This window comes from Netta rufina (assembly GCF_964035555.1).
Source record: "Netta rufina genome assembly, chromosome: 9".
NCBI classification, from domain to species: domain Eukaryota; kingdom Metazoa; phylum Chordata; class Aves; order Anseriformes; family Anatidae; genus Netta; species Netta rufina.
In genome coordinates, this window is record NC_140132.1 from 24,933,809 (window position 1) to 24,947,054 (window position 13,246).

The 13,246-nt window shown below is 44.4% G+C and overlaps 1 protein-coding gene across 1 annotated transcript; it reads right to left on the bottom strand.

The window, feature by feature from the left end:
- Window positions 1-3,890: 3,890 nt before the first annotated feature.
- On the bottom strand, window positions 3,891-8,331 carry IQCJ (IQ motif containing J; the record flags this gene model as incomplete). The annotated part of the gene is made up of 4 exons (XM_084292381.1): window positions 3,891-3,908; window positions 4,069-4,216; window positions 6,747-6,811; window positions 8,233-8,331. 4 exons carry the CDS (start codon window positions 8,329-8,331, stop codon window positions 3,891-3,893), a joined length of 330 nt encoding a protein of 109 aa, XP_084148507.1.
- Between the last annotated feature and the right edge of the window lie 4,915 nt (window positions 8,332-13,246).

A 13,246-nucleotide genomic window follows, 5' to 3' on the forward strand; every position in this document is an offset into this window, starting at 1 on the left:
TTTTTTCGCCAATGTCAAGAATGATTTATCCATTTGTACACAGAAAGCATGACCCATTACCTGATAATTTGATCTACCTGAAAGGTTCTTGTATTAAGAGGTTAGTAAGCGTTCTGGCAGGAGTCTAGGGAGCTAACAGTGCTTTCACTGAGCACATGAACATGTTTTAAGACAGTGACGGCCTTTGCAATAGTCCTGCTGTGGCTGGCCAACGTAGTTTATGACAAAGGAGCAAGCCAAATGGAAAGAAAAAAAAAAAAAAAAAAGAGAGAGAGAGATCTGTTCTTGTATCAGGTAGGACTTTACTAATATATAATTGGTATAAATTATGGGTGAAATCAGCAGAGTCAAAGCCACATAAGAGCAGGTTAGCAGACACTTAGGTAATTTGGCCTGACATTTAAAAAGAGAATCAATTTATTTGAAACATGAGATGAAATCACACAGTGAATGCTCACAGATCTTTATCCTCTTAGGTTTATCTCCAAAATACTAAAAAGTGAAATTCTAGACTTCATAAACTCTACAATGGCTATAAAAATGTTGTAGTGGCAGTTATAAGCAATGACACAGAAGGCATTCGTTTGTCTTTCAGTGGTTTATGGTAGCTTGCATGACCAAATAGTAGAAAATTGTCTATGCCTTTGATATTTAAGTTCACCATTTCCTGCCCAGTCTCAGCCACATGTAAGTACTGATACTTTTGGGCTAGAATCATTTCACCCAGTTGTAGGTTTGATCACTAAGTACACTGTTTTATTCTTTTTCCTACATATCCGATAGGGGATTGTTACTGCCTTTCATTGTGCCCTGTTTTATTATGTCTTGCATTACGTCTCTGAGTCACGGCAGATGAACGCATGTTAAGTTTTAACAGACATATGTGTAGACTGGATTTGAGTCTCAACGAAAAATTATTTAAGTGACAAATTATTAGATCATATCTAGTGTACTTAAGCAAAAAAATGACATATATATATACTCCCAAAGTAATTTTTCATAATAGTAATCATTCATTTTGCTCCTTCAGTCACTACATCCCAGAAAAGTAGTACTAATCTTCCTGTTTCTTAAACTATTTCATCCATAAATACGTTTACTGCAATTGTGGAGGCAGCTAGCTGAACCAAAACAAGTTCAAGCACATCAATTCAATGATATCATAATTAATGATTTATCAAGCTTCTGAATCTTAGACACACACAATTAGGTTGTCTGCCTGGGCTGAAATGTGGTAACCACAGCCAGCAGCGCTAAACTACAACTTTTTGAACCCACATACATTAGAGATTGATGAATCAGTCCATACATAATGGATTGATTACAGGGCTGGCAACTCACAGTGGCAAGACACAAAGCCCACTTGCCAGCTATCTCCCATCATATGAAAACTGCTAACATGGAAGTTGTGGTATCTCACAGAGTTTTAATGATTACAAATGAATTAATGTCAGCATATCAGCAATGCCCAGTGCACCCGCACTGCATCTGCCAAGGCTCAGGCCAGCGTTGCAAATTTTACCTCACCACAACTTCTGGTCCCACGTTCTGATACAAACAGACATTTGGTGTGCACAGCTTCAATACCCACCCTGCTGCAGTAATTTGCATTTGTTAGCCCATAGGATAACAATTTCTTATTTTATGGACACGAGATCCTTCCTGGTTTTTATTATTCAAGTAGATGACTACTTTTTTGCCATTGAAAATACAGCTGAGGACCCAGCAAACAGAGCACTGGGAGGCTTGTGGTAAGAATGGAAATGGAAAACCAGGATTAGATTTCAGCTGAATTAAGTGGCTCTGTTGTGACAGTGGTTTCTCAAAATACTTCATAAATTTCTCTCTCCCATCTGTATAACTGCTTATTGCTAACATATTTTGGCATGTTAGTTTTGGCATAGTTGCTTTTTGCCTTTCTAGAAAAGAGAAGGAAAACCTCCCCAGAGGGTCCAGGTTTCATTTTGACTTTCTCCCTCCTCCCAATATTTGCTTAGGAGGCTCCATACCGCTCAGCACAGCGCACTTTTACACAAAAAAAAACTAACCATAAGAATATTTCTTAGTGCACCAGCAACACTGCTTATGCAAAAGAAATGGAGCTGTAATGAGTTTGCCCCATTTCTCAAAGTCCTTGTTCTGGAATGTAGGCCAAATTGAGGACTTGGCAAGTGGATTGGTAGTTTCCTCACTCTGCTCACCTGCTTCCAGCTTGGATTTTCTAAACATGAAACTTCAAGAGAGTGCAGAATTACAGACAGGTCCAGCAGTTGTTTTTCTGCTCAGAAGTTTCTTTCTCCTTACTTGGTTTACCTTATGCTAGAGCAGAAAACATAACTCACAGTCCAAATGGAGCATTTAATCCAGGCCAAGTCTTTTTATTTGGGTAAGACAACCAATTACTCTCCCATCCACATTTCAACAGCTCAAGGTTAGTTGTCCCTGCTTTGTTCTGGCCTTATGCCTGCCCTGCCTGAAACCTGACAGTGTCAATACCTGGGCTGACAAAAAGCCTCAGGAATTACAATAGTCAAGGACACGCTAAATGGACTGGGTTTCCTTGGCCTTCAGCAATGGTCCCTGATTTTTCAAAGGTTATTGGCACTCAGTGCTGGAAAAGTGTAAAACAATATCGCTGTCTGCCTTTGCATTAAACGGGTGTGATGCAGAAGTGAGAGGATAACTGCGTTAGTGCCAACTAAGCAGCGACGCTAGTGTTCCAGCTGCTTTTTTCAGACAAATATGTACCTTCCTGATGTACTCATTTTCCTGAAAGACCTGAAAGCATCGAAAACACAGTTCGCCAAAGGCGGCTGCGGATGGAGAAGCCCTGAAAGCTTCCACGAGGCTCCTGCGCTGGGTTTGAGGGACCTCTTGTGGTGGCCGAGCCACTCCAGCGGCAGATAAAAACAAAACCCACATCTATTTCTCTCATTACAGCAGCTCAGCCCGTTTAATACAAGAGACATCAGCGCATAGCCCAATATTGAGACATAGTTTATCATCCCCGCCTCCAGCTATGAACACGAGGCATCTAAAAATAAAGCAATGCTCAGAAATATTTCAGGAAATGTTTTCAAATCCAGTGCAGCCCACCTAACCGCGGCATCACAAAAACAATGGCAGCTGGAAACAGTTCGCCTAGCTTCAGTTTTAAACTGGGTAACTCAGAAAGTGGAGGCAGAGTTAAACTACCAATGACCACCTCCTTGTGCAGAGGCTTCAGCTTCTCTCAGAACCCCGCTAGCAATGATTTCTAGACTTTTTGTGAATTTGGAAGCCACCAAGCACTGCCCTGTGACTGCCAACAAAGCTTCACGTAACTGACCACCATGCACTCGTAGCAAGGACCCAAAGCACCCCTGCTCACATCCATCCTGCACAGCCCATCCAAATGGTGCCATCTATCTTCTTTTATTTATTTGTCTAACACGCACCGCGGCAAATTTTATCTCCTGTGTTTTTATGAAATTATTGAATTATTTTCTGCACTCTGGTCCACAGCTTCCTCAAAACTGATGTATTCTGTCTCAAAGCTGAAAGCAACATTTATAGAGTCTATCTCTCTCTGCTGATTTATTGACTTGAAAATCCCCCTCCTGGGACAGTCACAAAGCCACATAATATGTTCAAAAATTGGCTTTATATTTGGATTTCCAGTTTAAAGTCACTGTATTAAGAGAACTACAGCCTGCAGCCAGTTGCCACCCAATGTGCTAGGTGGTGTATTTCTTCCAAAAACAAGTTTAATTTTTAACCCCTAGAGCTACTTCTCTATATCTCTTTTAGTAAAAACAAAACAATGTCAGAAACTATGTTGATTTGCTGGAAAAACAACTTGCCACATATTGCTGAGATCTATCTCCCAGTTACACAAGCCCAAAGCATGGTCACACATTCAACTGTGCCTGAAAGAGGCACATCACTTGCACGTTCATTTGAGACACTACTATTGCTGTAAAAGTCCCTTCTGAATGCTTAGCCAACAATTCAGCTTTCATTTACCCAAAGCCCAGGAGCCCAGGAAAAAGGAGCAAATAGGAAGACGCGCCCAGACGCGGCACTCACCGGTGTGCTGCTGTCGGAAAAGGTGTTCATGCTGATGGACCTGCTCATCTTGTCTGAGGACAGGGAGGGCGGTGAGGGGCTGCGCTTGTCCAGCTGCTCGTGGTGCAGGTCCTGGCGCTGCAGGTATTCACGCCATGCTCGCTGGATGCTGGGGCGAGCACCAAGCACAGCGTTAGGGGGGGACGCAGCAGCAAGATCAATTTAAAATACATATTCTCAACCCAAGAGGTGTTTTTTTTGTGGTTTTATTTTTGTGCACTTTGTTTTCGTATTTGCGAAATTATGATACACAGCTACCCTTTGTTAGCCACTACTAGCAGATCTTGAGATACTCGTTAAGTGGAAGCAAGTCTTTATTTCAAATCCTTAAACTCACAGAAGTGATTTAAATCTGAGTCTATGCTTAGCTCAGCAATTCTCTTACACCTTGCAAACAAAGAAAAAGGAAACGATTTGCTTAAAAGAGTGAACAGCTTTCAAAATCTTTTATTTACACCAGCTTTCAGCACTGCAACACAGACCTTGTTGGAACTTCAGCATCTTTCACAACCGGCTCCCTCCTGCAGTAGCTGGGGACCCCAAACCTGCCCCGTTCACTGCTCTGGCCACCTCCCGAGTGCCTGGGCCAGCAGGGAGCCGCGGCCAGGCTCAGCAGGTGGCAGTGCGGGATCACGGAATCACAGTCAGTCATTAGGGTTGGAAAAGCCCTCCAAGATCATCTGGTCCAACCGTCCCCCTACCACCAATGTCTCCCACTAAACCCTGTCCCCAAGCACCACGTCCAGCCTTTTCTTGAACACCCCAAAGGACTGTGACTCTACCACCTCCCTGGGCAACCAGCCAAAGCTTTTTAAAGAAACCACATCTTCACACCTCAAGCATTTATACTTTGCATTGTCTCAGCTCCATGTTCCACTGCAAAATATAATCAAGCAGTATTTATGTGCACTTTCCATTTTAAAGCATGAGAATAAGGTGTAGCTACCCCTCCCAAAAGCTCTCTGAAAATCTGTTCTTTCATCAGCCTTAAATTGGCATGACTAAAAGACACTGGCTGGATTTTAATTTGAAACTTCTTGTCCATTAAATATTTTAACACAGCATTAATATTTTAACCACCTTTACAGCAAGTTAGCTGTAGTTTTCAACTGGAAGTGAACTTCAGCATGCGCTGCAGCAAGGCATGCAGCTCTGTGCAGCACTACACCTGGGCCTGATGTATCCGAATTTTGCCACTGAATACTCTGGGGCTTCAGCATAAAGGCATTCATATTGTTGAGGCAAGTGCAGCCTTGTTTATAGCTTTCTGCTGGGAAGACCAGCAGCAGAAGCAGAGAGCTCTGATGGACACCTGGGTACGTGCTAATTTATATCCCTGGTATTGCCACCTGTCCTGACCCAGCACAGACAAGCCTTTTAGAATAACTGACCCTACGATAAACTATCAAAAACACAGGGGATGTTTTACAAAGGATAAAATGATGGCACTTGGGAAGCTGGAGGAGTTTCTTACTGTCAGGTGTGCGCCGTGGCTGAGTGCTAGCTGCTGCCTTGCTTTACAGCCAGGAGCTTAACCACCTTCCTGAACTGATGCTTTTATATACTTACATAGAAACACAGTTACACAGAAATCTGGGATGGACACAATCTGGGTTCTGAAGTTCAGGAATCTGACAAACCCGGCTGCATTTAAATGCAGAAACCCCATTCTTGGTCACTTACATTTTCACTTTTGATTCCAAGGGCTGTAAGTTGATGTGATACTTTTCAATATTATTTTCTTCATCCATGGCAAGCTGATGGCTATGAAAAAGAAAAGAAAATGGGTTTAATGCATCTCAGCATGACACTTTTGCAATCACTGTGAATTAATTCAGAAAATTTGACAAGCCCATACAAGAGCTGCTTATTTTAAAGTGTTGCTGTCTTTGGGGAAAGGCATCTGGGTCCCCGTGTCCAGCTCCATTTGGCTGTTAACAAAAAGTAGGAATTTGGACCCACTTTCCAGATTGAAGCCTCCCTGAGTCCTTGCAGATTTCTGCACTAAACCCTCCAGATGCCAGCTCCAGAGACAGGCACACCCAGCAAAGAAGCTGCTGCAAATAAAAACACTGGCAAATATAGTAGATATTATTGCTAAATTAACTTGTATCCCTTGGGCTACATTCAGAAAGCTGGAGAGTAAAATGGAAGGTAACAATGGTAACGCTGGTAGCAAATGAATTACATCAGCAAAAGCCATACAAGAATATGAAGAAAAAATTCTTTGTAATAAATGATGACCAAGGAATCAGTGCTGCAAACTGTTTTGAGAAAGCAATTTTAAAATGCTAGGAGATAAAAATCAAACACCTTGAGGCGCTGCTTTGGATGGGACTGGCAACATGAATGAAAGGCCTTTGCATGGAAATTTGCAAGATTAGACCCCAACCTGTGGAGTTTTTTTGAGACTTTACTGGACACTTAATTACATCACTCAATCAGCAACAGTTTTCAGAAATTATCCTCCTGTAACTAAAAATAAGAATTGTTTATGGAATAGATGCAAAATCTTGAATATTCAGTATATTACCTAGTGAAAAATAATTACAGCAAACAAACCTCAGAGAGGGCGTGTTGCCTTATGGAAATCATTTCACTTTACCACATGCGAGATATGGCAGAAACCACACAGTTACCTTTGAAGCAAGTATTTGCCATCGTTGACCTGTTCCAGGGTGTTCTGGAGCCTTTTGAGTTCTTCCTAAAAGAAGAGAAAAAAATGTTTCAATGTGCCTGTGGGGTGCCCTTGGCTGACACCAGAGATTCTCCCTCGAGCTCCCACAGCCGTGTTCCCTCAGGTAAAGTCTGCAGGGCGAGCTTCCCAAGCCACGCATCCAAACCAGCTATGCAGAAACCAAGGCATTTATCAGTACATCCAGCACTAACTTTGAAAGAAAATATCAGACCTACAAAGACAACAGGCAGGGCAAAAGAGGAAAGTGTTCTTCCACGTGTTAGGTGTGTGGCTGCTCTGATCTGGGAGGAGATGGTCCTGGTAAGAGGCAAGCAAGCACCAGCTTACTGACAGGCACTTCTCTTTGTTCTGCAATCAAACCGTATTCAATTGCATAATTAAGAGTGTCACCAGCTGAGATTTACAGCCTGATATCTTTACCAGGCTATTTGCATCAGATCCTGTTTCAACAGAAGAGCTGCCACTGACTGAGCTGCATAGCTGGGGTTCCCTGCGTCCAGGCTATGGGGCCAGCACAAATCCCCCCATGAATTTCAGCACAGTTGTAGGGCTTAAAAAACTAAGTTGTGTCTGTCTGGCAGGGCTTTGCTGTTCAGAAGGGGTAGGAGTTGAGGGGTGGGGGAGATCTGTAATTGACCTAAAATTGAAAAAATTTGGTAATTACTGATGAAATGCAATAAAAATAATTACGAATAAATAACAATGTTTTTTAAAGAAAGCAGGCACAAACGCAGAATTCTAAAAGCAGACTCTATTCCATATTAAATTGTTTTCCTGTTACTGAAACACACCTGTGGGCCACCAAGGTGGCTCATAGCAGGATGGGGAATGCCAGGCCACGTGGCAGAGCTGCTTTCTGCAGCGCTGGCTTGGCTTGCTCCCAAAGCCACGGGTGGAGGGGGCTGCCTGCTCCATTCCCACCCAATTTACTCATAAAGGTGCATCTCTGCCCTGATCATAATACATAAAAGAAATGTATCGCTCAAGAATTTCCAAGGGACAGCACTGCGGCTTTTTAGCTGTGTTAAAATGATGCCAGGAGACCAACAGCTTGCAGGCAGAAGTGGGATTCCTAGGGAGGCTGGGCGTATGAAAAGGAAAAAATGAGCGTATTTTCACCTTGTATAGCTCATCTGACCCAGGGATGAATCCAACATTTTTGCTTCCAATGAGACCATTGCTGTCTCTAGGGGCCCAGCAGATCAGCCAGCACTACTGCCTGCTTTCTCAAATACAGCTGATTTTGTGAAACAGAGAAATTTTACCTGGTGCTTTTTAATCTTGTACAAGGTTCTGCGCCATTCGACATGAAACGAGATCACAGTTGGTAGCTGATTTACTCCTAATGCAACTTTCATTCCCTCAGCCTTGGACGGGCTATTACTGCAAAATATGTTTTATGCATAACCTAGATTTGTCAAGCTGACAAGTCGGATTTCTCCTCCGTCTTTGCCCCAGTCTTTGGCCCTCTGGGCCTCTAATTGCAGCGCCGTCCTGTTGACACGCCGAAGCTGATAAAGCACCATGCGTGGTTCAGGGGGCCTGGCTGCTTCCCGATAATCCACCACTGGAAACGATCCAGATGTGAAACTTTTTATTTTTGCCTTCCTTTTTTAAAATATATATATTTATTTATTTTTTGCCTGCTCTGAGGAACTTCCTCTTCTGACATATTAAAAATAAACAACTTCCAAAATTATTTTCTTTGAAGCAGAGTTCAGTTCAGAAGATAACCTTTTACTCTCCCTTATTATTCCACTGGTCATTTTTTTCAGTGTATCCCAGAGCTATGGAAGGTAATTTAGAATGTGAAAACAATTTGCAATTGACTTTATATATAGCCCTGGGTGACGAAACCTGCACGACTTACATAAATCATTTCTTGTGTTTGACATCATTTTCTATTAACCTAAGGGTGAAGACTGAACAAAAAAAGTAAAAACTAAAATTGGTTGTGACATTTTTGACTATTCAGCCTTTCAATTAAACATCACCAGACAGTCTGTATAAAAGCCGTAGCATAAGGCAGCGACAAAAGAGGCACGGTAGCGTTTGCATAATTGGGAAGAGAAGGAGACATAAAATCCATACTAATTTCAGTTTTGCGTCATTAAACACGAAGTATTGATTGTTGCTCCTCGCAGCCAAGTTTACGAAGCCAGTCCGCACAAAGCGGGGCCAATGCCGTGCCCTGGGGCCTGGTGTGGCACCCGGTGGCTGTGGGGACGGTGGCTGCTGCTGGGGGCTCACGGCCCCAAATCAGCACCGCACACGTTTCGCCAGGAGCGACCCAGCTGCAAGCTCGGACTTCGGAAAATTGAACTGGAAGAGATCCATACTGCTGTTGGAGCACGCCATGAATTACACTGCCTCTATAAAACTTGTTAAAATGTAAACATACTGTAAAATTTACTGCGGCTTTCGTTTTCCCACTCCGGTTGGATGCAGACATTAGTGGCACTCGGGGAGCTGCAGACAGATATGGGCACCTCAGGAGGAGAAAGCAGTGAAAGCCCGAAGTGCAAAGCTGGTTTGGAGAGCAAACTAAAATGGTTTTTCTAGCCTTTAATGTGTAATTCTGTTTATGCATTAATTATTTTTCAGCCTGTAGATGTGCAATTTTAGGAACCCAGACTCTCTCAATGACATTGTGGTGGTGAAGCCCGTAACCCTATGGGGCAAAAGAGCCCACGGTGCTCGATCTGCAGCCTTGCACCAGGGAGTACCTGGCACAGAGGAGCTGTCCTGAGCAGCACTGAGCTGCCTCAGCACTGTCCTCATGCTATAAAAACCTGCCTGGGCTTTGCTGCCAGAGCTTACAGGTAGAGCAAAATGGTTCTGCCACACTTTGCTCCTTGTCGATCCTCACACGGTGAAGTCATCTCACGTTTGACTAGCCATGGAGACAGCAGATGCGGGGTGCTTGGGGACAGACCAGATGCCAAGGAGCACAAAAGTGGGTTTGGGAGGTGCTGAACCCATAAAGCCCAGAAGCCCACGGACAACAGGTACCACAGAGGTCCTCCCGGTGCCAGCAGTTTGCAAATCCTGCTGCTGCCGTGCTCGGGGCTCCCCTTTCCTGCTCGGCCGAGGCAAAGAGCAGTGACTGGTGCACAGGGCCGCCGAGGAAGGAATGCGTTTCCTGGATGTTTCTAGGCCATGGGCTCCTTTGGGAAATAAATATTCAAACAATCTAAATGCACCAGTCCCTAAATTCCTTTTGGAGAAGTATGCTTCACAAAAGCTGTTATGTTAGCGTAACGTCTAAGGAAAGAAATGTGCAGACATTAAATCACGCCTGGATACATATTTACCTCGAACAGCAGGCAACGAGGCTTTGTTGTTGCTGTGCCCCCAAAATATCCGTTCAGATCAGTGGAGCTATTTATACTCGTGGGTTTATACTAGCGCAGAGAAATCAGGGCAGAGGCCACATATTAAAAATTAATTTTCAAAATCCTTTTTGGACACGCGTGCTATTGTTTGAGCATCTCTGCCTAAGAGGTCTGTCCATCGTTGCCGAGCCAAGGTACAGTGGTGCTTCCCGAGAGGTCAGAGAGATGGAGATTGGAGCAGAAAGCTCCCATTTTAGTAGAACCACAGCCCAAAAATAGCAGCAGAAAAGGTTTGTTTTTCCTTTTTATAATTAAGGGCAAGTACAGCAATTATTCAAACATGTCAGCTTTGGGTAGCTCTCTATTTCACTGATGTGCTTCCAAATTTTAATTGAAATTTCATCCAATGGTTATTTTAGACTGAGGTTATTCAGACACATTCCTTCCTCCCCCAGGAGGCACAGTACCCACCAGGCACAGCCCAACCAGGACCACGAAGGAGAACATGTAACCAGCCTGCCTCACTACGCAGGGACCTTAATTCACAAATACCAGCGAGGAGCATCAGTGCTCTCGCAGCTGCTCCTGCCAGCGAGCTCAGCACCCCATCCCATTGCTCCACAGCATTTTAAAGCACATCTGTGACTTCCCCACAGCACTCACCCACTGGTAGTTCCTCTCCCAGCACGACACGGCTGGTAGGAGAGAGCTAAATGCTGGCAGGTGCCAGCACCAGAAGCTGGGCAGCATCTGTCCCCCGAGCAAGGCCACCTGGTGCCCCTTTCTCTCACCTATCAGGAAGCCAGTTTATAGGTTTAAATACTGTCACCTCCTGCCATTTGCCCCTCCCATGGTCATCAGAGGCAGGCACAGAACAAAGAAATCCCCTCTGCTGCTGCCCCTCGCCCCGGCATGGGGAGCTGGGAGCCAAGGCAGCCGCTCCACCTGCTCCTGCATCCCAGGAGCATCCCCAGCTCTCTGCTCCTTTCTCTCCATGAAGTACCCATGTGCTGCTCATCTGTGCTGCTCCCCATGCTCAGGAGAGAGGCTGGGTTAGACCTGAGCTAATAGCCAAAAAGAAAAACCCATGTTATTTGCTTCCTTCCTGCAGAATCTCCATACAACCTCACCAAAGCTGTGCTCAGCACCAGCTCTGATCCCTTTGCTGTTCACAGCCCAGCCCAGCACAGAAGCAGCAGCCTCAGCTGCTTCTCTAACACCCCAGAAAAAAATCCAGAAATATGTTTTGCTCACTTTTCCCATGGAAGATGATGACCCCTGCTTTAAATGATGCAGAGTCCGTGTTTCAGTCTGACAGGGTCTGTCAAACAGCATCTTAATTAAGCCTCTAAGTGTGATACAAGTGTAAAGAGGACAGGAAGATCAGGATCCTTTGTGGTGAAGGGTTTTACTCAACTTTTCTCTGGGCTGGTGTGGAGGAGCTGCTCCCATGGGAAATGTGCTAGATTTCATGAGCAGCCACCTAAAGCTGCTGCTGCCTCTCAGTACACATCTGGGTGTTTGTCCCCAGAGCAGCATCTTTGGTGACACCTGTGTGCCAGAGTGGGGCTATATCAGAGGCACAAAGAGCCCCCGTTTGGGCACACATCACAGATCTGCATTAATGCCCACGTTTCGAGGACATGTGGAGCCTTCTGCATCCCATCTAGAGGCTGGAGCATAAAAGCTAATGCAATGCCCTGAGTACGCTGAGCATCTGGTGAAGTCAGTAATTAAATGTCAGATGGTGGCAACAGCTCCATATCTCAGAACAAAAGACACATCAGATGATAGGGGCTTTTGTATGTTGGGGCTGGGAGGGGGAAACCCTACTAGGCAACCTAATAGGGACCTTGAACATTTTAGCTATGAATATGCAAGAAAAGTACATTAACTGCACGAGATTAACATAGCTACAGGGGCCCTGCGATCCACAGCTGTCAGAGCAATTTACCAGACCCCATTAAAAAAAATCATGCCATTAACAGAGTTACCTAAACCCACTTAAACAAGTTGTGCATTCAGATTTTGAAACAAAATATGAATTAGCCTTGCTGAAGTGGGTTAGCTGGTACAGAGAGCCGCAGCGTGGGTGACCAGGTCAGATCCCATACCCTCGCCATCATATATATGATGTCTCCACACATACAGCAGTGGGGCATTGCCTACAATGCCAGTACCGAGAAACCTTCTGCCTCAGGGACTTCTTGTCCAAGGACTCTGCAAGCACCATGCTGATCTGAACTGCTCCCGGACTGGCTTCTGAGGTTACCCACAGGGCTTCAGGATGGAGCTAGGGGTGCAAGTCTGGGATCCTTTCAATTAGAAATTCTTGTAAGGCTGTCCCACAGAGAAAAAATAAAGTAAAATCACAACCAAAATTCCCCAGCATTTCTGATTATTCCCAGACTGCTCTTTACAGGATTTCACTGAAAACCCAACGAGGCAGAGTTGGAAAAGTTTTACCTTTGGCAGAACAGTAACCAGGCTGCTCTAGTAAGCTCCACACTGCACCATTTGTCAGTTTTACTCGTTGCTGTTTAGAGTTCCCATGGGATGTGATTGCCTCTTATTCCACAGGACACTTCCATCACATAATACACGAATTGGTGATATTTTCACTTTCTTCATGCAACCCCCCTTCTTCCTTTTTATACCCCATGGGCATGCTACCTAATTGTTTCTCTTCCCTATCTTGTAAATCATGATGCTGTCTCCTCACTGTCATCTAATCAAGATAGGGCTCAAAAGGAAACTGCATCAACTAAATGTAAACCCAGCACAGAGAACAAACTGCAGAAAGTCTTGGCCTTCAGACATTTGAACTAAGCTGGTGCCTAGTCCTTTTGCTATGATCCTGGCTGTACAAGGATGCCCAGGCCAGCTGATAAATTAATTCCTCTGATGGTAAAAGGCCAGAAGGGAAATGAAGTGAAGCTGGTGATATGTCCCAGGGGACAGCAGCACTCACAGGATGACCTGTGGAGCTCTTCTCCACTTTCTGCGATATCAATAAATTGCTGTGTGTGTTTTTTATTATTATTATTTTTTTCCTTCCTTCAGATCTGCCCTCAGGAAGAGTAATCTATTGAATCATGGCTACAGA